Source organism: Podarcis muralis, chromosome 3 (genome assembly GCF_964188315.1).
Source record: "Podarcis muralis chromosome 3, rPodMur119.hap1.1, whole genome shotgun sequence".
NCBI classification, from domain to species: domain Eukaryota; kingdom Metazoa; phylum Chordata; class Lepidosauria; order Squamata; family Lacertidae; genus Podarcis; species Podarcis muralis.
The window spans coordinates 36785597-36811478 of NC_135657.1; the positions used below are offsets into that span (position 1 = coordinate 36785597).

General features: G+C 40.7%; 2 protein-coding genes across 2 annotated transcripts in view; both read right to left on the reverse strand.

Moving 5' to 3' along the window:
- The window catches only part of GLP1R (glucagon like peptide 1 receptor), a 94947-nt gene extending 84714 nt beyond the window's left edge, over positions 1-10233 (reverse strand). The window contains exon 1 of the mRNA XM_028724400.2: positions 9833-10233. Within this exon, the coding sequence (XP_028580233.2) occupies positions 9833-9922 (90 nt within the window). The 5' untranslated portion in view covers positions 9923-10233. The remainder of the gene's footprint in view (positions 1-9832) is intronic.
- Positions 10234-20569: 10336 nt separating this feature from the next.
- DNAH8 (dynein axonemal heavy chain 8) overlaps positions 20570-25882 on the reverse strand; it is a 118312-nt gene continuing 112999 nt past the window's right edge. Inside the window, exons 87-90 of the mRNA XM_077925645.1 lie at positions 24331-24483; positions 24049-24238; positions 22662-22783; positions 20570-21170 (exon numbers count right to left, since the gene is read on the reverse strand). Of these exons, the coding sequence (XP_077781771.1) occupies positions 20883-21170; positions 22662-22783; positions 24049-24238; positions 24331-24483 (753 nt within the window). The 3' untranslated portion in view covers positions 20570-20882. The remainder of the gene's footprint in view (positions 21171-22661; positions 22784-24048; positions 24239-24330; positions 24484-25882) is intronic.

Genomic DNA, 25882 nt, shown 5'->3' on the forward strand with positions numbered 1-25882 from the left:
TTTATACACTTTCTTGTGCTTACAGGAAATGCATTCACAGCCTGGAATCTGATGCAACTAATGGGCTGTTTATTAATCCACAGCCCACAGCAACGGTAGCAATACCTAAAGTATGAAACCAAATGGCATTGTACACCTTACTATGGCATAATAAGCAAATGCTCTTCACAACTATTACATCTTGCATTTGAGCTGCCACAGATAAATACCAAGTGATATTGCTGGTTGTTCCCTCATTGCCCATTACTGCAGCTCTTGTGTTAAACATGTGAATAAGAATTCAGTCCTCAAAAAAACCAATGCAATTGTGATGTCCTCATTTTGGTGCAATCATTCTGGCTGCAAACAGCACTCATTTCATTATATATTGTATAAGTCTTTGTTCCCACTGAAGACCTAAAAAGAACACTTCATGCCGGAATTACCATCTCTTCCATCTATACTTTTCTGCTCATTGCTAGGATAACTAGTTCTAAGGAGTGCTTCCCTATACAGCTTAGGTCCAGGCTATCAGAAAGACCACATTCCCTCATACAAATCTGCCCAGGCTCTGAAATCTTCAGGGGAGGCTCTTCTCTCAGTCCCACCACTGTCACAGGGATGCTTGGTAGGGACACGGCAGAGGGCCTTCTCAGTGGCTGCTCCCAGACTTTTGAACTCCCTTCCAAGAGAAATTAGAAAGGCTCCCTTCTTGTTGTCCTTCCGCTGGCAGGACAACAAAAAGCCTGTTCTTATTCCAACAGGCTTTGGGGAACTGATTGTTTCTAATGAAATAGTTGGTGCTGTGGTGTTTTTATTGTAATGATCATTAGGTTTTAATAGATCTTATATACACAATGCACGCACACGCACACACACACAAAGATAGTTTAATTGCTTTTTAATGATTGCTTCCCAGTGTTTCAACAATACAGGTGCAGCAGCACCGTATGTTTTTCTAGGAACATGCCTCAAGACATACACAAAACATCTGGTACAGTTTGCACCTGTTCCTGGGTGCAACTGCTCATAAGGGCTGATAAGGGCTCCACTCACAAGTTTATGTTTGAGAGAGGTCAATACCTTACTAAAGCGGTACTAACTTCCTTTGAACATCTGTCCAGATATTATGCAGAATGCTGCAGAGAGTCAGCTAAATTAGCAGCAGTATATATATATCTACATGGTGTTGCACTCATCACTAAATAGATCAGATTGTCCTGTTAAACTGGCTGTTAGGCTAACTGGCTAAAATAGCTTTCTAACACACAGGGATTTTGACTGGCAAAACTATTATCTGTAAGAACAGATGAAACAATCTGCTGCCCGAACTTATCTTTTATTATTAATTATTATTATTATTATTATTATTATTAAACAAAGGGAAAAGGCTGACATTCAAATATATATATGAAGATGACGAGTGAGACCTCGTCGAAACGTCGCCTAGACACCCCAACTTTTACACGGGAAGACACCCGAGGACACCAAAACCTGCATTCCTGTACCCGTGAAAATCTACGAAAGCAAATATATATATATATATATATATATATATATATATATATATATGTTTTTGCCAATATCCAGAAAATTGTGTGTTGAAGTACCCTGCTCACCTCCAACAATTATTTATAGTTTTATACAAATAAAACTCTTGAGATGTCAGGTCATCTGACAGTTCCAGGTGGGAAGAAACAAGCAAGGAAAGACATAAATCCAGCAAGACTTTAGCAAAGTGCCATTAACTTAGTTTCAGTTACAACAGGGAGATCTCATGCAACGGATTCCGGCTGCAGATTTGTGATTGCTTGATGAGCTTCCATTAATTTATTTTTTATTTAACCTTTCAAAACAAGTAGTTTCTCAAGGCAACTTAACAGTTACTATCTTAGCTGTAAGATATGAAACCAATATCTAAAAATGTACCACTTAAACCAGCATAAACCATTCCTGAGCAGACCAATGAAATCATACTGAAATTTAAAAGAGAACAACAACTGTTTAAAAATCTAACTTGCTTCAACAAAAAGCAAATTAAAACAAATATCTTTAGAAGCAACCAGAGAGAGAGCAAAACTTTATATCCTACAGCACTTTTCTTTTTTGAACCCAGAGCAGTCTTGGATTGGGACTCTGAGCTCAACTGAGGGCTTTCCCTCAGTTTATTCTTCCTCCTGTGGCCCCTTTTTTTCTACTCAAGAGTTGTCCCCTTCCACAAGCTGCTTCTCTTCACAGTGCAAAAGATGCAGCCTTATGACAGGAGGAACAGGAAATGGTCATGCTTCAAAACTGATCCATTTATTACAGCTTTCACCAACTTGAATCAGGATGATGTATATATTAGCACACATTTCAGAATACAAGGAAAGCAACCATGCATAACTCTCACTCTTGTCAACAGGAATTAACTATTTGCTATTCACTGGCAAGAACTGAAAAAACGTATGTCTCCAATGGGAGGCAGCAATTGTACAGGGCCATTTATAAATGCCTCTGAAACAAATACACCTCTCCATTATTTGTTAGCAAACATTCATTGCTTCGGCAGAAGGAGCATTTATGTCTTGGTTTCCTTTCCCTAAGCACTGGGAAATTACAAGAAGGATTTTTGCATGTTCGGTTTCCTTGAAGTTAAGTATTATTATTACTATATTATAATCTGTTTACAAACTTTCCTGCTTAGAAAGAACAAGGAAACTGCAGGTACAGCAACATCCTATGTCTTTCAGTCAATTGCACAGTGGTTGTGAGCGCTCGAAATCTGGCAACAAGCAAAGAGGTAAAATGACAACTACCAAATGTGTTTACTTTGAGCAAATGTGTGTAGACTAAGGAGTCTCAACAACCAAAATAAAGGAAAAGAACTGTAACCTTCTGAGCCAAAGTGGACTGTGCATTTATGCAATTTCCCCACTCAAATGTTTACAGTGTCACTTTTAAACACTTGAATTACACCTGCCTGCCTTATCTGATGAATAAAAAACACAGGGTGGAGACAGTCACAGCTCTTACTTGCTACCTCTCCTTGATATGTGCATTTTATTGTCTGAAAGTGGTCTGAAAAGAGCCCTGTGATAAAGTATAAACTTTAATTTACCAGTACACCAGTTTGTGGGGAATACGCCATTTGAAGCTCATGTATACTTTTTTTTTTAGCAAAGATGTCATTCTTTCATCTGAAATGGGACTCCTGGAAAAATAAGGGCCGCAGAGATAGCAGCAGTTTGACCTACAATGAAGATGGTATTGATTTTGCCTAAAAGGGGAATACAGTCAACAAATGGTCAGCAAATGACTGACCAAACCAGTTAAAGTGAGAAACAGGGACACAAGTTATAGTCCAAAGATGATAAAAGGGAGAGCAGACAAGGAAAACATTAAACTGTTAAATAAGGAAAATTATGAAAATATTAAACCACCATAACTGAAGAGACATGCTGTCGAATACCTGAAATTCTTGATATATAACAGGGGGATAAATTAGTAGTATGCCATAAATCTCAATTTCTCTGGGAGAAGACTAGGCACAATGTGATAAAGGTGTTGTGCCATTTTTGACATTTAGGATTTGACAAGCAAAAGACATAGCACCTTCATGTTCAAGAGCAACCAAGCGAGTAAAGCAGTGAATACTTAATTTTCCCTTAGGAGATATTGGCAGTCTTATTCTCTACTTAAAATTTAAGAAAACATTTGCCCAAGCTGAAATTTGCACAACATTCGCATGAGACCACTACTCAATGGTGTGCGTATTTCCATTTGCAGATAAATTTCCACTACTGGTGTTCAAAAGGAGATTTGCATTTAAATACTTTGATGGCAATCTGGAGGGTAGGAGACAAACCAATGGCTGCCAGTTACAAGAAAGGAGATTCAGACTAAACATCAGAAAGGTCTTTCTGATAGTAAGAGCTGTTCAACAGTGAAATGGACTCCCTGGGCAGGTGGTAGGCTCTCCTTCATTGGAGATTTTTAAGTGGAGGTTGGATGGTCATCTGTCATGGATGCTTTAGTTGAGATCCCTGCAATGCATGGGGTTGGATTAGATGACCCTCAGGGTCCCTCCCAGCTCTACAATTCTGCGATTCTAGAAATGCTTACATGCCACTTAAATCAAATAGCAGTGGGCATGATTGCAACTTTACTAAATATAAGAAAACATAATGGTTTAAAGTGGTACAAACAATATGTGAAACTTCCTGCAGAGTTTTACTCTTTAGTACAGATGTAATTTATGAAAAATTCAAGCTAAAGTTTTTTGAATAACTTCTATCAGACAATGGGAAGAAGCAAGTTATTATGTTAAAACACACGAGAAAGCGTGCACGAGAGAGAGCTCACCCGCTGACTCAAAGCTACGACCCTTCCCTACTGATGAAAGATACACGTTTTCTTCTCTCAGCAATTTAAAGAGTTGCCCTAATCTATAGAATGCAGCAAATATATGAATTCTCCACCCTTCTATACTGATTTCTCCACTTTGAAATGACCGCTCCACTTTAACGTTCATTCAGAAGACAGCATGAATAAACTGTCCAAAAATGCATGACGCTAACAGTTTGATTACTAAAAATGCTTATAAAAATATTCACAGTACACAATGGACTACAGGTAGAGAAGGGACTACAGACAGAGATACATTATGTTCCAGGAATACAATGTTCAGTATCAATTTTTGTGTAGCTGTTGTGAGGACTTCACAACTGAATGGATCTTGAACAGAATGGATCTTTAAAGTGATATAATTTACATTTATTTTAATTCTTCAATGGCACAATCCAATCAGGAATGAAAAAGAGTTAATAGCATGGTCAAGGCACCTCAACGCATAAAATACAGTTAATACACAAGCTGTCTCCATCAAGAAGTCTAGAGCAAGTAAAAGAGCTTCTCTTCATTTCCTCCCAGTTTATTCAAGATACCTTGCATACCACTGATTGAATGGATTAATTATTGGAACAGCAGAAATATCTGAGGAGCTCCCCAGAGACAACAGAGCACAATAAATGCAGTTAAGTGAGCACATTTCAAGTTGAGAAGTACATGAATGTGGATAAAGTACAGCATTAAACCAACAGATGTTTGACGTATATTACTTTGTTAGAAACATTTAAGGAACTTTAAACAGAAATGGAAAAGCAAGCAGCATAGATGAATGGGTTTCTTGAAATTTGCCAATAATTTTGCCAATAAAGCTATAAACCAATGCACACCTACCTGAGAGAAGTCCCACTGAATAACCATGTATAGAATTGAATTTAAACATATGGCTTAGAGAACAAGAAAACTTGGATGTGGGCAGCTAGCTGATCAACAGCATCTTTTGAGGTGTGTATTTTCCGTGGTTAAGGGACACGGGTGGTGCTGTGGGTTAAACCACAGAGCCTAGGGCTTGCCGGTTCGAAGGTCGGTGGTTCGAATCCCTGCAACGGGGTGAGCTCCCGTTGCTCGGTCCCAGCGCCTGCCAACCTAGCAGTTCAAAAGCACGTCAAAGTGCAAGTAGATAAATAGGTGCCACTCTGGTGGGAAGGTAAATGGCGTTTCCGTGCGCTGCTCTGGTTCGCCAGAAGCGGCTCAGTCATGCTGGCCACATGACCCGGAAGCTGTACGCCGGCTCCCTTGGCCAATAAAGCGAGATGAGCGCCGCAACCCCAGAGTCAGCCATGACTGGACCTAATGGTCAGGGGCCCCTTTACCCTTTACCTTTATTTTCCGTGGTTAGTTGCTACAGGAATGAACATGACCTTTTATTCAGTCTTGCGTGTGTTAAGGAGTTTTCAAACAAGCTCTCTTCATTCTCACAGGGTACCATCCAGCCCAAAGTTATCATTTTATAAGCCTTACTAAATTCAACTTTAAATTGCTCGATGTTGCCAGAATTGTGTTAGTGGAGTACAAGTTATCATATTCTTTGCTTTTTAAACCCTATGTTGGGCATCTTTAAAAAATGGAAATAGCGAGTTGTGGCAAATATTTAAAGGATCTTTTTGTAATAACCTTCCCTTCTTTAATGTGCAGCTCCCTTTTGAAGAATCGTGTTATTAGCTCTAACATATTGAAAACTTTTTATTACAACATTAAGAGGCTACTATTATTTGGTAAAACTTTTGTTTAAAAAAAAAAGTTTGCAGCCCCATTGGGACTGATCCCTCATTTTTGCAGTATAGTAATATACTGCAGGTGACAGAATGAGGGCACATTAATAGAAACCAGAAGACACTGCACAAGTCTAACTCAGGGCAAAGCCACCTGGTCAAGAGAAGAAATGCAGAGAGGCTTGGTTATAAAACTGCACCAAGAGCTCATGTAATTCTAAAGAAGAAAGTGCCTCTTTCAAGTCTGTCTGTTGAGCAGCTCCTTGGGTTGCCTACAGCAAAAACAGTATCTGCCTAAGCCTATCCTCCCTCATCCTCAATGAGGCCTTGTCACAGAAGCTTGCATCTTAAGATTGTTCTCTTAAGCAAATGGGACAAAGATATGAGTTTTTGCTTTTCATTCTGCATCTTCTCATTCTGCTCAATTCTTACTGTTGAAATGGCCTCATTCTGTCACCTGCACTACTGTGGTGGCGGCAGCCTCCTTCTCCATCCTTTATCTGCTCATTTTGTAATTCTGTTTCGTTCAGTCTTGGACCCATGGAATACTAATGAAGGATCCACTGAAGTATGCAACAGCGTGTCATTCTTCTTCCACTACCCCAATGACACCATTCCTGCCATATCCCCTCTAATCCTCATCATCGAGCTCAGAGTTTCACTTCCTCTTCATAAAGCAAACCCATTTCACGGGCAATTATTGTACTTGACCTCAAGGGCCAGACACCTCCTGGCAAGCAAGGGTGACACTGGAACTTGCTAGGTCAGAAGATATTCCTGAAAGCAGGACAATGACTGACCATTTATTAAATTATACCTTTTATTTGTTTTTAATAAACCTTTGTTGTTTTGCAGGAGAGGGACCAGAACTCTCTTCAACATGTCCACATGGTGCAGTGGTTAGACTAGGACAAAGGAGACCAAAGTTAAAACCCAATTTAGCCACGAAACATACTAGATGATCATGGGTTAGTCAGTGTCAGTCAACATTATCTACCTCCATGGTTATGTTGAAGAGAAAATGAAGGGGAGAGGAGGCAACTATGCCATTGTGAGTTCCTTGGCAGAAAGACAGAACATAAATGTAGTAAATATATAAATGGTACCACTACAAGACCTTGAAAGACCCCCAAAAGGTTTTTTTTTTAAGGCTAAATACTGAAGGTACTGAATCACAAAAGAATATTTATCCTATCCCAAGTACTCTTTCTACATTAATGGCAAAACTAATAAAGCAAAATTATACATTTTGCTGATACTCTCTCCCATTCTTTAAAGTCATGTATTTCAACTAGCAATTCAGTCTTGGCTTCATGCACTGCCTGTTAATGCTTTGAATAAACTCACACTGCAGCATAAACTTAACATTCTATTTACGGGGGACATTATCTTCATACCAGCTAACTGAACTTCATGATACTTTACTGCCCATACTTTAAAAAAAAAAATCCCTCAGGATCTTTTCCAGCACACCTAGTTTGAAAGCTCTTTCTGGATGCTGTGTCAACCAAGAGGATTGGCAATAATTTGCTAACAGCTACAGTATACCATATTTTTTGTTCTATAAGACTCAGTTTTTGCTCTATAAGACTCACTAAGGGGAAATGTGTGTGCGTCTTATGGAGCAAATGCAGGCTGTGCAGCTATCCCAGAAGCCAGAACAGCAAGAGGGATCGCTGCACAGCGAAAGCAAGGATCCCTCTTGCTGTTCTGGCTTCTGGGATTCAGAATATATCTTATAGAGTGAAAAATACGGTAACTAAGACAAATAAGGAGGTTTATTCCATTATTGCAAAACCATCTTGTTCTCTTTCCTAGCATTTTCTATGGGATGCATGATTTTTTTAAAAAAAAAAAAAGTCTGACCAGATAATCTACCATTTCCTTTTGATCAACACTTACAATAGGCGCCAAATTCTACTGGCAAAGAGGCACATGATGCTCATATGCAGGTGTCAAAATGTCCAGAATGTCTGCAGTTGAATCAAAACTACTTCAAGGTAAATGAAGGTAAACCATGATTCTTTTAAGAAGTTTAAATTTATGTGAAGTTGCTGAGGCTACAAAAGATTCTTGGCACACTTCCTTGGAGGAGAATCCCACTGAACCTTTCCCATGAGCAAAAACATTCATTAGCTACACAAAGCTTAGCATTTTTAGGTATTTATTTTCAGGTCCGTAAAAATATTTAAAGTCGCAAAGGTGAGAAATTTTACCCTTTTAAAGAAAAGAAAAGCACCCACAATTCATAAACATTTTATACAGACTTTGCATGTACTTAAAATATATTCAGCATCACACCTTCCCAGTTCTGAGAATGCTGAAACCCAGCACTGAGACTGGTATGGATAAGGTAACGATGCGCAAATAAGGCCATTCAACACCTTTTTGAAATCCCTATATTTTATTCTCCACTAGCAAATCCCTGGTAGAGGACAAGGATCCTGAGATCCCGTTAAGGGTAGCCAAATTCTGTACAATTGCCGTAAAACGTAGGGAACAAGCTATGTTATCATGATAATAACAAGCTATGTTAAATGATAATTTTAGGTTATATGTTAGTGACTAAGTTTTAATATATGTATTTTTTAACTGTTGCTATATCTGTATTGTCCCTGTTATACCTAATTGCAAATTCAAATGTATCCCTATCGTGTTTTATGACTGCCTTGATATTGTATGTGGGCTGGAACTGGTCTGTGACCGAAGTAATAAAAATTCATTCAATTCGTTCATATATGGGTACTGTATACCCCAATGCAGATGCTGCTTGAGTAGCCTATATACAAACTGAAGCTCTCTTTCCAAGTTCACTTAATGCCAACCAAGTCCCTGACACAGCCCCATTCACGGCCAGCTAATCTGAGCATCCCACCCCCAATAGTCTTCTAAAAGTAATGCCACACATAACAGCAGACACCAAGAGGCAGAGGAGTGCTTGTATGGCTGTAGGAAACAGCTCCAGAGTGAACTATAGCAGAGACGCTTCAGCTGGGATCAAGTGGCTTTTGTTTAGAAACGCCTGACACCCAGAAAAATCAGTCCGCCAGTACTCAAGGAGAAGTCGGCCCCCCTTTTCATCCCTGTGCCAGGCATGTCTCTATTATATTGTCAAGATTTTGAGATGAGCGCGTCTTAGACCAGTGGGACACTCGGTTTCTGAACGCTGCTTTGCGATACCGGTTGCAAACAGCCATTTGATAAGCAATGATTTAGAAAAACAAAACAAAAAACTGTGTAGATCGTATAAACTTTTGACGGTGGTTGCAACCCCGCCAGCTTTATAACGGAACTCCCCCACCCACCCACCTCCCGCACTATTGCTAATATAGATGCAGCAAAGCCCGACTGCCCTTGGCCTACGGAAGGAGGAAAGCGACGGAAGGGTAACTGCCAAGAAATCCAACTACGTCGAGCTCCTCTGTCCTCGCAGACCGAACTGCCTGAAGACAAGGGAGTTGTCCGAGGGGCGGGAGAAAGTGGCTCAAAAGACCACGCTCCCTGATTTTGCTGGCTGGGGGTGGGAGCGAGAGGGATCGACTCCGGCAGCCCTAGCGCTGTGTCTTGGGGCAAATGGTGCCCCCCCTCCCCGCGCCCCGCTTCTTCCTCTCGCACTCGCTCGGGGCAAGACCGTGGAGGGAAAGCCGAGCAAAGAGAAGCAAACCCCGTCGAGTAGTAGTAGCCAAGCTGCAAGCTGGCCAAGCGCCCTCGGTTATAGCGCTCAGCCCCGCGCCCTCCTCCCCGTCACGACTCACCCGCCTCGAGGGAGTCGCTCCGCCGGTGGCTAAGAGCAAAGCCAGAGTGAAGCTTTTCCAGGGAGCAGCCGGCGCCGACGACGGAGGCATGTCTCTGCCGCCGGAGTTGCCCCAAGAAGCGCAAGCCCCGGCAGCCGCCTCGGCCACAGCAACCGCAGAGGGAGGAGAGGCAGGCAGAGGCGCGAGGCCACTTCAGGCGCGCAACGAGGAGAGCGCGAGAGCGCCCAGCGGCGGAGTTGGAGTGAAGTTTGGCGCGCGGGCTGGGCGGCATTTGTAAGGTGGGCGAGGGGGCCGCCTCGGCGCGGAGCTCAGCCCCCGCGCGCGCCTCGCCAGCCAATCGCTTCCAGACGCAGGACGCGCCCCCAGCCGGAGTTCGGAAGGCGAGGAAATGCAGCGCAGCCGCGAGGCGCCCCCTGCGCGGCTGCCCTGAGCAAACGCCTCACAAGCACGCGCCCCTCGCCGCCACGTGATCGCTGGCGCTGCCCCGGGCTTGTTACTTCGAGCTACCCGTCCTTTCCCGCGGGGTGGATCATCGTGCCATGGCTACCCCTTGGGAACCGAACACAAGCGCTCGGTAGGTGTTTCCCCGCCGCTGGCTTTTCGCTCGTTGGTTCTCGAGAGCGCGGAGGGCCGGGAGGAAGGGCGACTTTGGGACCCACGAGCCCCTTTTTGGGTTGTACTTTCAAGCGCGATTGGAAAGGGTAGGCGAGTGCAGCCTTGCTGGGAAGCAGGGTCCGTTTCTCTTGCTAAGCTGACAGTGCTTCTTGGGTCACACGGTCAACCGCTGCCTGCTTCTTCTGAGGATTAGAGGATTGCCACTCTAAGTGATCTGGAGCAAACACGTCTCACAAGCCACCTTTCGTCTTCAGTCGCCAGTCCCTTCACACAAACAAAAGTTGCCTTCCATATGAGGAAAAGTCGCAATATTTGGGTCTTCTTAATTTATTTAATCATTTTTTCAATACAAACAACAACCACAAAAAACACATACAACAAAAACCACAATAGCACTAATAACACAATTTAACATTTCAGATTTGAGTACAGTACTGATATACCTATGACTACACCTTTTTAACAATATTTCCCCACCTCTCATCCCCCTACTTCCCCCCACCGTCCGCCTTATCGCTTAAATATTCCTTCCAGATTTCTTCATATTTATCCATTCTTAATTTGCGTCGACATGCAATTCGTTCGTATGTGGCTAGTCTGTCCATATTGTCAATCCATGTGCTCAGTGGAATCTTTTTGCGGCTCTTCCAATTCATCAGAACAAGTTTTTTTGCTTCTAATATGGTCTTCTTAGTTGAGAAGAAGAAAGTAAGGGGAGTAAGGGGAACTTGGTAAAGGTGTGTGAATATGATGTGGAGAAAGTAGAGAAACATTTCTCCCTCATAATGTTAGAGCTTGGAGCCTTCCAGGGGAGCTGGCGAAGTTTTAGGACAGATAGGAGGAAGTACTTCTTCACCTCACATTGTTAAAACAGTGGCATTCGCTCCCATAAGATGTTGGCCACCAACTTGGGTGGTTTTCAGAGGGGCTTAGACAAATTCGTGGAAGATAGTCACTATAGCTAGTATAACATTATGTTCTCTTTTCGCTGAGAAGCAAAATACCACCTGCTGGGAATCACAAGTGAAGAGAGCACTGTTGCACGCAAGGCTTTTTTTGGTAGGAGGCTTTCCATAGTCATCTGATCATTAGATCCACGATCCTGGATCAGGATTATTAGATTGTCCTTTGGCCCAATCTAATGGCTCTTATATGTTTGTATTGTTCAGAACTCAGGGGTGGAGTTAGGTGCATCAGGAATGGTTTTGAAAAATATATATACTGTAAAGGGGTTTCTGGTTTAAAGCAAAAACAGAAAACAAAGTAGAGCCCAAAAGTCTGAAGTCTACCCACCCCATGTCTGCTCTCCTGGATATAGAAATGGTGGGGACTGAAACTCAGTTAGATAATTTTAGATGCTGGACTTAATGGTCTTATGCACACCCATTCCTTTAGGTGGTAATGTGTATTACTTCACTTTAATATGTGCTACAGCAGGGGGCCTATCTGCTGAGTAGAGCTCTGGGTGTCTGCCTCACAGCTCCTCAATGTAGATTAGCAGTGAAAGACTGATTCTGTGCTCCAGGGAGGCCTGTGAAGCCGCCTCATTCTGTTCACAGGTCCCAAGGGTCAAGGTGCAACAGGTGCATGTTGAGTTGATGACTGCATTGTTGCACAGTTGTCAGTTGTCCTAGGCAGGGAGTTCCATAAATGAGCTGTTGCAACAGACAAGACCCTAAGCAACTCTCATGCATCACCCAAAGGTAGAACCACAAAAAAGCCTCAGCAAATCTCAATGGTTGAACTGCCACACATGAATTATAGCTATGGAATGTCCATTTTTACTTCTTTAAAAAATGGATCCACTAGACTTGTCTCATCAGGATGCTTAGTTTGAACTCATGGAGCTTTTCACCATATAAATCACTGCAGTGTCTGCTATTAAATGTGCATCTTTCAGTGAAAAACAGCAAACACAACATATTAAATATTTTTAAATATAAAATGCTTACATGTGCATTTTTTATCATACACGTGCATATTATATTATATTTTTATGTTTGTACCTCTCTTTTTATCATACAGAAATGTAAGTATACTGCTTAGGGATTTTTAAGTATTAAATGGTGAATCTTTAACATTTTTTAAAGTTTTATGCTATATATGCACTGTGACTTGCTGCTATTTTTATTGATTTTAGTTAGTAATTATTGTAATCGTTAAGAGTGAAGTCCTGCTTAATTGTTATTTGATGATATTGAGAGTTAATTTTATTGTGTGTTATTATATTCTAATGGGTTATTGAATTTTATTTGTCATAAGTTGTCTATTTTAAAGTTATGTTTTCATTATGACTTTTGTATTGGATCAGATTATTATAAGGTGTGTGATCTTTCATGTATATTTTGCTGTTGTAAACTGCCTTGTGTATAAGAATATAGAAAGGTGATATACAAATTAAAAGTGAAATGAAATGAAAAGTGGTTTAGAAATGCTTTTATATAGATATATATATACCATATATCTCTGTGGCAAATGAGTGGTTTCTACAGATAACCTCCCCAGGGAAGCAGGATTAGCTTCTTGCCCCAACCACAGCAACAAATGTCACCATCATACATAATGTGTGAAACAGCTCTCAGAAGAGACTTCCTGACACTTTTTAAGAATAGTCTCCTAAGTCTGCAAAAATAATTGTTTACTTTTATCAAGTAATTACCAAGTAATTGTTCGCAGAATGCATTCACCATTAAATATCAACAAAACCTGACTTTTTTGCACTGAGAGAAAACAGACAATTATATTATTTTGTTTGTTGAGATGTGTATCTGAAAGGGATGGAACAAGGTGACATACAATGATGATAATGCAGCCTATCCAGAATATTGAATTGAATCAACTCAATGAAATTAGTTTGACCCTTACATCAGTTCGGATGGGAGTATTCAAATCTAAAACACAGCATGGAAACATAACATTCAGGTTCTTTACTGCAACCTTGTATGTGTCATTTCAGTTGAAACAAGCGGTGATAAAATTGACATATTTGTTCAACACTGAATATATCAACTTTAGAATAACCATGTTCAGGGTTCACTAGAACCTTGGGGACTGAGAGCTCCAATGGTGCTTCCTATCTGCAGTTTCCCTAGGTCCCTCAGTACCATTACTGGAGGCTGAATAAGAAGCAAAGGAGTTGGTGTTCTGGTAGCTGTTATGGCACTGAGTGTGGGCAGTTGAGAGCAGAGAAGTAGGAACATGTTCTCTGTTCCAAATTTTCCCTCCTGTGCTCCCTGGGCTATTTTAAATGTGTGCTTCCTGCTCATTTGGGGATGGAGGGGCATGTCATCTAGAATTACATCTTGGATCAGGGTTTTCTAACTTCTGGCCCTCCTGATATTGGACTCCCAGCTCCCATCATCCCCAGCCAATGGGACCAATGAGCCTGGTTCCAAATCCCGACTTGCCTGCAAACTTCACTGAGTGGTCTTGGGCTGATCACATTCTTGCAGCCTAACATCTCTCACAGGTTGTAGGGAGGAACCAACTATGCTTCTTTGGAGAATAGGTGGGAAATAATATAGTAGATAAACGCTACCAGATGATTTCAACTCAGGGGTAAGCCCCATTGAGTTCAACGAGGCTTACTGCCAGAACTGCTCCGCAGCCTAACAGTCTGCCTATCTGGCTATTACTCATTGGGACCTTAAAACATCTCCATGAGTTGGCAAGGTACAGAGGTTGTCAAAGGTCAGAAATGACACATTCCCCTTTCTAGAGAGAGGTAGGCAGACGCTGTATACCAACAGGCATTGTTAAATAATACAAGGTCAGCTTCGGCACATTTTGTAAAGTGATACAGGCTGTGATAGAGAATAAAGTTCATAGCAAGAGTGAAGAATATTGCAAGATGCTTGTCTCCTAAACATGTCGGTATAGTCAGGACTTACTTAAGGAAGTACCGACAGTGGTGAAAACTTCAGAAGCAGGGCACATATCAGGAAAAGGCACCACATAACCTGCATTGTAGAACAATGCAACATTTTTAGTGGCAAATGGTTAAAATGTTGACCATCCTGGCTGAATGCATTTTTAGCACTTCAGGAGGAGCTTTAGATTGGGGAAATAGCAAGGGAAAGGAGGAGTTAACCCCCATTTCATGGCACCAGGACTCCCAATCAAATCCAAAGCCCTCCCCAGCTACATGTAGCTACAAATAAAATTGCTGGGAGATCCGATCATGGACCCGACTGTAAAATGTCTGGTTTAGTCCACACTGTGGCTGCTGCTCTCTTTATCTGAAATGAATCTAATGTAATGTGAACTGCTGGTTTTTCCTCCCATGAGCTTCGGTATCTGAAAAGTGTTTATGGTACAGAAGTATATTATTATTATTTATTATACATATTCCACTTGTCCTTCAGGAAGTGTGGAGCAAGTGGGACTTCCAGACAGGTTAGAGAGCGCAGCTTAGCTTTAACAGAGTAGTAGAATCATGCAATCTTCTGGCTATTCTCTGGGGCAATGTGGTTTAAGTTAATCAAAAGCACATTTAGAAAGATCAAATAGAAATGCTACACTTTAATTATAGCTATCAAATAGCCATTATCTAATAGCAGAAAACAGGCTCAAGTCAGTTATTCTTAATGACCAGAATAACACAGGGCACTCCTCTGTGGATGCAAGGAGAACATCAAGCAATTTAGCAAATTGTGGGAGGCATTGATGAAAGGCATTTCAGCTGTGGTGGGAGTATGTTTTCGGTTTCTCTTAACTTCATCAATTGACCAATGTGTCATTGCTGAAAAGCTTAATTCCGCTTCCCACATCAGAGGCAGTGTAAGGATAAGAACAACTTAACTGCAGAGATTCGGTCAGTGTGCTTATTCTTAAATATATTGCCTTTGATGTAGAAAGTTAACTAAAGAGTGCCCAAGTGTTAACTGAACACAATCCAGCAGAAGTTAAACATTTTAACCTTCCATTGATTTTTAACTCCCATTGAATCTTAAAAGCATGTGCTTAATTGTCTACTATTTAAGTCAATGGGACTTTGACTGGATGCTGCTCGCTGAAATTCGAAAAAAGAGAGGTGTTCTAGTCCTAATTTATTTTAAGAAGTATTATCCAATATGTTGAGATAGCAGCAAGCAGATTATTGGGTTAATTCAGGATTCCCGTGATTTATGGCAAGAAGAAGCCATTGCTCTGACTATGAACTGACAAGGGAGAAGTTACTTCCTTTCACTGAGAAACAACTGGCAAAGCAGTTTCTAGAAAAGATGTTTCTGAAACAAAGCAACTAACATACAGGTTAAATATTCTAAAGTCTACGATAACTTTGCTTGATAAACAATGCCATATTTAATTCTGATACAGTGGTACCTCAGGTTAAGTACTTAATTCGTTCCGAAGGTCCGTACTTAACCTGAAAATGTTCTTAATATGAAGCACCACTTTAGCTAATGGGGTCTCTTGCTGCTGCTGCACCGCCGGAGCACGATTTCTGTTCTCATCCTGAAGCAAAGTTCTTAACCCGAGATACTATTTCTGGGTTAGCGGAGTCTGTAACCTGAAGCGTATGTAACCCGAGTTACCACTGTACTAACTTTGCCATCATAGTGAATCTGATAATCGGGACAACCATTTACTATGTTCAGATATTTATCCAGAGCTTCGTAAACCATGGTTTATGGAACCACAGATGAACTCTCCTCCGATTTTCTCTTTCATCCCCCAATCATTGTACTGGCTTCAGTGTGGCGACCCTAGCTTGCATGAAACCACAGTTCCCCATGCTGTCCAACCTGGGAAACTCTGTATCAATGTCAGTTAGTAAGACAGGATGAGAAGCCAGGATCAGATCAGAGAGAGACCCAGTCCTGACTAATCTAGTTTGTTAAACAACATTATGGATGTTATGGGGAGTTCTGGTTTGATGTAAGCCAGGATCTACACACCAAAACTAGTACATGCTAAAAGGAGGGAAAGAGGTATCTGAGGGAAGAGTGTGCAACCATGGTGCTGGTTTATGCATAAGGGAGTAAAGCAGCCTTATACAGTGGTACCTCGAGTTGCAGACACTTCAGGTTATAGACTCCGCTAACCCAGAAATAGTACCTTGGGTTAAGAACTTTGGTTCAGGATGAGAACAGAAATCACGTGGCGGCAGCAGCGGGAGGCCCCATTAGCTAAAGTGGTACCTCAGGTTAAGAACAGTTTCAGGTTAAGAATGGACCTCTGGAACGAATTAAGTTCTTAACCCGAGGTACCACTGTATACATTGACTGGCAATGACTGTCTAGGTTTTCGGGCAGGGGCCTCCCCCAGCCTTGCCTAGAGATGCAAGGGATTGAATATGGGACCTTCTGTATGCACAGCAGATGCTCTACCACTGAGCTATGGGCCTCCATAAAATAAGGCCCCAAATTGTTCATTTAAAATAAGGAACTGTCTTATAGCAGTTCAGACTTTTTGACCATCTAGCCCAGTATTATTGATGCACACACAGAGACTGGAGATCCCAGGAATTGAAACTAAGGCTTGCTACATGGAGGAGGGCTGGATCTCTAGCCCTACTTCACCAGTATGCTTGGTTTCTGTGCTGGCTGTGGAGGAAGGGAATCCCATCCCTCACTTCTGTCCCTCCCCTACCAGCATTCTTGCTAGAAGACAATGTTTTCCACCAGCCTTCATAGAGGCCAGGATCCTGCATTTCCATCCTGCTGCAATATATAACCCTCTCTGCAGCCAGCATGGAATCACAGGCTCATAAAAAAACACATTTGTAGGCTTATTTACACGGCTGAAGTAAAGTCCTATTTATTTTGCTGTTCCTTTTCCATTTTATTTTACCTGATAATTTTGGAGCTTTGGCATTGCCATTGCTTTTGTCTGCTGTTTTTATTGATTTTGGAATTATTGTGCATAGTTTTAAATTAAGCATTGGGCACCACATTATTATTTGTGAACCACTTAGAGAAATTCTCGGTGCAATATGGTAAACATACATCCTTTCCCTCATTTTTTAAAAATGCAACATTTGTGTCAGCCCATAGTTTTGCAGTCATCCGTGTTTCTGGTTAAAGCAGAGTTTAAAAGGGTTGGACGCAGGTATTGCGGCAAAAGCTTTCCAAAAAGTGACGTGACACTTTCTATGTGACCTATCAAATACAAAGAAGTTGCACATTTACCTTGCTTTACTCAAGTAGAAAATGCCATAAATATCTCCTGCATCTGTGACTTGCAGAACCCTGTGAAAACCTCCAAGGAGATTATGCCAGATGACTTTTTACTATAGGGAAATCTGTACTCCACTTTTAAGAGCCGCTTTAAATTGAGTTTTGGGGAGGTGTTGCCCAGAACAACATCAGAAAGGACAGCCAAGGGTCTTGATAAATTACAATTCTTTGGGGCTCCAAGGGGTACTTGATTTGCTGTTGATAAGTGGGGGGAAACCTCTTAGGATACTTAAAATCTGACATTTGTAGCAGTAGCAGATAGATGTGTTTAAGTTCATTTCTTACAGAGACAATTGGAAACAGAAACAGAGGAGCCCCCTGAGCTCACTAAATGCTATTGCACCTGGTTTAGAAGCCAAGACTTATGAGCCACGGAGCACATTACTTCAAGCTGGGAACGGGGGGGAACCATTTAGAGATCTGAAATCTGTAGATCAGAAATGAAGTCAGAACATTTTCCTTTATGGCCAGGTGATGTTTGCCTGGCAGCAGTTATAATTCAGTGTTCTTCAAAAACAAGTAGAGCCTGCAACAAAATGTTCAGGGTTCCAGCCAGCCATGCCCTGTTCCAGGATACTGCATTCCAAGCACACATCTCCCATGCAACAATCTTGCTCGTTCCTCAGTAGGTTGTTTTGATGGTTCTTTTCTCCCCCCCCCCCTTATTTTTTAAAGTGTGTACTTCAGCGAGCACTGGGGAGTCCCCTAAGCTTGCATATTTCTCCTTCTGTGTAGATGGTTCCGTTTTAGAAATATAATGCTTCGCACTCGGGAGAATCCTGTTTGCATGATAATGTCTCAGAACTTATCTCAGTAAGAAATATATACTGTTCCCATTTCCTAAAGTCCATAGCAAGTCAGTTGATATTCACTCTCACAAGCTTCTCCTACAATGTACTGAGCAATTCTAACAGGAGGGAGGGGGATTCCTTGGGGAAGGACTGGACTCCATTGGTAGAGCATCCCATCTGCCTTGCATGCAGAAGGTTCCTGGTTAAATCCCTTGTGTCTCAAGGTAGGGATGGGGAAGAACCCTGCCTGAAACCCTGGAGAGCCACTGCCAGTCAGTTTGGACAATACTGAGCTGGGTGGACCAATGATCTGACTCTGTATAAGGCTGTTACCTATCCAGTGCCAGATCCAAAGTCCCAAATGTTCATGGCAGCCTGGCTGGAAGGTAAGAAGAGTCTGTGCTTTTGGATTTTTTCCTCTGGTTGTCCCTCCCATTGATTCCATTGGGTGGGAAATTACCAGGCCAGCTCCAGAACTGGCATAGTTTAGGGTCATTTTGGGGCAGCAGGATATCTGAAAAGGGGAAGACTTAGAAACCTGTGGATTTATGTCCTCTTCTAATATGCTCCTAACATCCATCTAATTCAGTAGTGTCTACATCAACTTGCAGCAGTCCTCCAGGATGTCAGACAAGGGGGCTGTTCTATCTCCCCTACCAGGAACCCATCCTGTGAAGATTCCCTGTATCTTTTCCAGTCTGCAACATTAAAGAGTAGTTCCTTTGCATGAGGAGCCTAAACCTCAGAGCATAGTGACAGGTTCCCTGGTTGGCTGTTTCACAACATTGCATAACCACATCTGATATAGTTTGGTTAGATTCCAGAGGGGGTTTGGATATTACTTCTGCCTGTCAGGCTGCTTTTATATATTAAAGGTGAACCGGAAGTATATTGAAAGACTTACCAGCTGCAATTGGCTTCCCGTGGAGTAAGCATCCTACTTACTGCTTGTTTCTTTGACTGAAGTGAATAGGTGCTTGAGTGCAATGACAATCAGCCACTTGACTCGCAAACCCTGGCAGCTTAGTCAATGACTTCTTCTGCCCTAGGACTCTGAGAGGTGAATTCTGAACAAACTCTGTATTAGGATTAATAATAAATGTCTCATCTTACCTGGTCACTTAATGATTATTACAGTATTTAGACTCTGTGTCCTCGCAGTGCTGTGAACAAAATCCTTTTTTTTTCTTTTTTACTAACCAGAAGAGAGAAAACAAAAAAAATTCCTTCCAGTAGCACCTTAAAGACCAACTAAGTTAGTTCTTGGTATGAGCTTTCGTGTGCATGCACACTTCTTCAGATACACACGAAAGCTCATACCAAGAACTAACTTAGTTGGTCTTTAAGGTGCTACCGGAAGGAATTTTTTTTGTTTTGACTATGGCAGACCAACACGGCTACCTATCTGTAACCAGAAGAGAGAAATCATTATTGATCTCAGAATGGATAAGAACTCTCTCCACACACACCCCAATGTGTGACTCTTGGCATTAGATTAGGCTGTGTTTGGTTCTATATTTACTGGAACTTAAAACACACACACACACACAATTTGTATCACCAAACCAACTTCAAAGCAAACTCAAAGGATCCAAATGACAAATGAATAGCATTTACCTACAAGTATTTATAATTGGTAAGCATTCTGGTATCTGACAAGTTCTTCCAGGGTTAGAAGGAAATGTTTCTTGTTGACTATCAAAGGTATGCACAATACTTTTGCTGGGCCAAGTACTGTTAGTGTTTGATCTCCAGTAAGCACATCTGAAAGTAGTGGCAGAGAGGGTGGGGGCAGTTCCTGAGGAGGAAATCTCCCCGAGCCAATATATTGCAATATCAACCATTATCCTGTTTATGTTGACTGTGATGAATAGCTCACTTAAGCCACCATTTCTTTAACTTCATTTTATTTAATTCCATTGTCTTTAATGCTGCAAAAATTTGCTTAAAAAGAAGTATGTTGGTTTAAGTGGTTTGTCTTTTTCAGAGAAAAAAAACAATTAACAATTTGTATTATGGGAATGATTTATATCCATTCAACAGTTTCTGAGAGGCAGTCTGATTCACAAAAAAGTCAAAATAGGGTACCTGGATTTGTGCCAGTTTAGTTCCACTGATCTTCCCAATGTGTGGGCTACCAGATCTAAATACAGCATAATTCTTTCATTAACTAGGCTAATATGTTCCACTAACAATAAAAAAGTAAGTAGAAAGCTGGGGAAATTAAAACGCAAAACTAGATTTTTCTGTTTGGCAAGAGAAAAATTTAATATAGTTGACAAAAGTCAGGATACCAAAGCATAACTGTACAAGGTAGAATTGTTGGAAATTATAAAGCAAATGAGACTTTCTGGGGGAAGAGAATAGTTAATAATGAAAAAAAGGCAATTTGTGTGCCCCTTTAATAATCAAGTTTAAATACATCTTATTTTGGTGTATTTGTCAAAATCAAAGGATCAGGCTTTATTTGACGTCACACAGGAGGGCTACTCCTCTCAGTATCCAGTGATCTGGAGAGACAGTTGTCCTTAGGTAGATTGCAGTAATATAGGTCAAATCGGTTCTCCTTGGCTTCTTGTAGATGGGGCAAACATAGAGTTTAGGGTCTCTTGGGCCAGTTGTATTAATCGCAAATATATGCACAACAGGAAGCACAGTGAAAAGAATCTTCGCTGTTGATTCAGTGAGTTTATTATTACGTCTATCCCATCCAGCTCCATCCAAGTACAATCCATAAATATATACCCCTTCCTGTGTGAAAAGAATTTGATGTTTATTATGCATAGAAAAGTGTCTGCTTTTAAAATTACAACATGACTGTTTGACTTAACCTACTCAATATAAGATGTGGTATAATTAGCAAAGTTTGAAATCATAATAAAAAATTGATCCACAAAGTTCCTGAAATTGCACTAAATGGGAATGAAAAATGTTAAGATATTGAGCTCACCAAAAATACAAAATAACTAACTGTTTTGAGGCACAACAGCAGGTAGGTCTTACAGCAGGAGTCCTGGACTGCTATGTGGAAGGGCAAACAGCTCCTCACTTTTTTCTTTTTCTTTTTAAACCCTCTATGGTCTTCTGCAAGTCTTATCTGGGGTGTGGGAGGGAATTTTTTCCAACTCCAAATAACAGATTAAATATAGCTACTGTGCCTTCATGGTCTGAAGGCAACATGAGGCCACCACCTTGTTGATGCCAAAGAGCTCTGGGTCTGGCTAGTGCCCGAAACACCTGTATGCTGCCTTGGATTCCATGGTGAGGGGAAGACAATATATAATTTTTAAAGAAAATAAATAAATAAAACACTTGAGTGTGATAATTAATATAACAATTATGGGAGAATACACCTAGAAAAGAAAATGCACTCAGGGCAATGTTTCTTCACCTTTTAGCCTATCAGGTGTATCAGGATTCTATAATATGATCAATATCAAAGCGTTATATCAGGTTGGCCAACATGGTGCCCTCCAGATGCTTTGGAGTAAAACTTCCATCCATTTCAGCCAATGTAACCAATGGTCTGGGAGTTGTAGTACAAAACATGATGGCTACCCTTGCTTTTTTTACAGGCACAAACAATAGTGTAGTAAAATGTAAGGATCACATTGAATAGTTTTACCACTTCATTACCATATAACACAGTCGTGTATTTCATAAGAATAGGTGACCAGGAGGAGTTCATGAAATTCCATGCAAGTGGGTACAGAATAATCTAACCCCCCCCCCCCACTTCACCAAACCCATTTGGTTTCAGTGCTAGTCAAGGAAGAAGAAGAGTCTATTTGTCCATAACCATTGCAGAAATGCAGCAGGCTGGTTGGTGGAGGGAGGATAAACTACTCTGTTCTTATGTCTGCCTATTTAGCAGATAGCATTTTAAAAACCTAGCCTCTTAAGAGGCTAGAAGTCTAGGTTTCCATGCTTGCTATGGAAAAGGCTGCTTCTAGGCTCTTATCAAGCCAGAAAAGAAAAAGAGAGAGAGAGAGAGAGAGAGAGAGAGAGAGAGAGAGAGAGAGAGAGAGAATCCTGTTTGTCATCCTGTTTGTGCAGGGACTTCCACTTGCACAGTGCTTCTGGGTTTCCCCAAACCTTTCAGAGCAGACTGTTGAGGAGGAGAGGGAGGGAAGTTCCAGTGCACAAGTGGAAGTCCTTGAGCAAGCTGAGTTATTTCATTGGATGCAACTCCTATGAGTAAGTTCTGAAATTAATGCCAAAATATGAATACATCACACATACAGGAGGGGCTGTTGTGATTTCTTCTCTAGCTTGCTTCAGCACTTCATTGTGGATAGTTACTGTATCCAAAGCCCATCCTTTATGTGCTCGAGTCACTTCTTGCCTCATAGCTGTTAGGAAACCTTCAAAGTGGATGAAAAAACAAGGCAAGTTAAATACAACATTTTCTGTTATCTGTCTTCAGGCTGCAGTGCTTTATGGTAAAAGCATTCATGGTGTAAAAAAAGCACACTAAAACTCTCAGCAGCAAATTACCAACAAAAGATACGGAATAAATAAGAAGAAATGAGAAAAGCAAGAACAGTGGAACTATAGGCTACAACTACTGTTATTTATTAGTGAATTAATAGTAACAACATCTAGTGGCTACAGCAAATATTAAGGATTTGAAAAACCTGAAACTGTAATCAAAAGAAGCCACGTATTGGCCTCACTGGGACTGGAAAGTATTAGGGGCTTTGGAGGCCAAGAAGCACTGCTGCATTTTATATCTAAAGAACCAAAATGCTTTCAAAATTTAAATCATTTGTTGCCAAACAAATATTCTCTGAAGGTTTTATCTGTTCTTTGAAGCTAATCAGTTTTGTTTAGAAATTACACAGTGGCATTCATCAGTCTACCTCAGTACAAGATAGTCATTAAACCACAGAAATTGGCAAATTGTTTTATTTTAATGTTCTTTCTTCCCAGTCTTACACCTTTACTTATTTCTTTCCCCCTTACTTTTCTGAAAATGTCTAACAGTTCAATCCTATAAATGTCTGTTAAAAAGATAAGTCCCATTAACTTCCTTCCTGGTAAGTGGCTATAGAATTGTAGCCTAAATGTCCCTTGGTAAATAGAAACTGGTTGCCAAGATAGTATGGGAAAATAAATTGGCATGCAACCAACCATGCAAGCCCATGATGAAATGCTGTCTTGCTAACAGGGTATATGCCAAAAATGGAGAAATGCTTGACAAGAATGTATGCATGTTGATTTTCATCCATCTGAGAGACTACATTACTTGCTAGAATGTACAATAAATTCTATTTTGGTTCCAGAAAATTAAATACTACAGTGGAGGTCATACAGGGGAAATGTTTACAATTTGCAATTTTGGAAGAACTTGCATCTATGTCCTATGAGACACCACAGTCTTTTGGATAATATAATAATTGGAAATGCTACTTTTGCATCAATTTGACAGAAGCTATGAGCAGTTATTCTACATACATATTATTACATACATATTAGAAATGTAAATTTTCTTTGTAGAACTGAAAAAAGCCTCTGAATGTATTTGATCCCTTCCCCCACCCTCTGAGAATCTCACTACAGCAGAGTAAATTAAACTGTAGCTAAATGCAGGATAATGTACAGTTAATTTTACCCTTCTAATTCTTACCCTGAGGATTAAAGAATCCAGTCATCCAAAATACAGGAGGCCTCCCTTCAAATATCCAGATGCGAAACTGATTGTTTCTCTCTAGAAGTTCAGTAAACCAGAAGCCAAGTGTGGAAGAATCCCAAGATACACGTTTCCAAAGTTTAGGAATCCGAGCATCATACATGTTATCAAGCGCATCTCTTAAATTCTGAAGAAATTAAAAACAAAAAATTAGTGGCCCTGATATGAGATGCATTAGTTTTAAAATGAGTAGTCTTACATAATGATGGACTAGGTTACCTCACTCATAATAATAGTTCCTTCTATGGCGAGCTTAAGGTCACTTAGACTGGTTCGAACTATTTTGATAACCTTTTGCATTCGGTCAATTTCTTGACGAAGAAAAATATTCATAGAATTAAGATGTCCCATTTTTATTAAGCGGGCTTTCACCTAAATAGGAAGTTAAGAGAAAGTAATCTGGTCAATAAAGCATTTAGAGTAAAATATATTAATTATATTTTGCACCGTTTCTGTTTATGATTTGTGGGGCTGGGGCTAGGCCAACATAACAGGTACCAAGGCATCTTATTCTTCACAAATCATCTCACTCCCATCTGAGACCAACACAGGTTTTGCATTTTCCACAGCTCTCATACGAATGAGAGACCAGTCTCCTGTTACAGTACGGCATCCACGACAAGTGGTGTGAGCTGACACAGCCCCACTGATGGTTTCTGCTTTGATAGTACTTTGATGACTAGGTCCAGCTTCTGGTCCACCATCACCAGCTGGGCATTTCAACAATTATTGAGAAGAAGCAGGATCTCCATAGAAAAAACCCCTGAGACATATCTATTGGGCATAATAGGGAGTGATATCCCACAGAATAAGAAGAAGAGAATTTTTTTTATATGCCACAGTTGCCGCCAAAATAGTTCTAGCCAGCAAATGGAAAGACACGACGGTACCCTCTAAAGAAGAATGTCTTTATAAACTAAGTAAATTCATCGAGTTGGCAAAATTAACAGCAATTATAAGATCTCAAACAAATCAAAATTTAAAATCAGAATGGAAAAACTTCAAAGAATACATGGAAAAATGCTGCTCTTAAAAGAATGTGTTAATATGCATAGATTGAACGTGTAAAGTGGAAGTGTGAATATAAATATAGGGTTAGCAAGTATAGCTTAAGTATGTAAAGTAAAGGTGAAAATTAAATCAGAAATGGTTGTAAGAGATGAAGATGAATTTTTTTAGAAATGCAATGAAATAATAAAATTAAAAATTAAGGAAGCCGAGCCGTGGTGGAGGGAGGTCACAGGGGTGGGTAAGGTGTCTTGTTTTAGTTTGTATATATGTGTTTCTATGTGTATTTGTGGTATCTGTATGTCTTTGTTCATGTATTTCCCCCTTAAATAAAATATTAAAATATTAAAATTTTAAAAAGAATTATTGAGAAGCAGATTGTGTATGTTACTTGCAGATTAACGTCCACATGGAAAGTATGCAGGTGCAGGTGCATTTTACTGAGTGGTACCTGTGGTTCACCTCTCCCAGTATGCACTGCCTTGATATGGCTCTCCAAGGGCCGAGACAGAGGTCCTCCTAGACTGCTACTGGCAGTTTCTTTTACCAAAATGCCAGGGATTGGACTTGGGAGCTTCTGCATGCAGAGCATGTGCCCTACCACTGAGCTGTGACCTCTCGCTGTGTACATTACAGAGAAATGCATAAGACTCAAACGTGGCTTAAGCTCACAAAGTTTCCTCTTTGGATGGCACACTGGAAGTGCAAAAAAAGCAGGTGCATGTGACGTTAACATATGAAAGTGCTGGAGGTGAAATAGTTA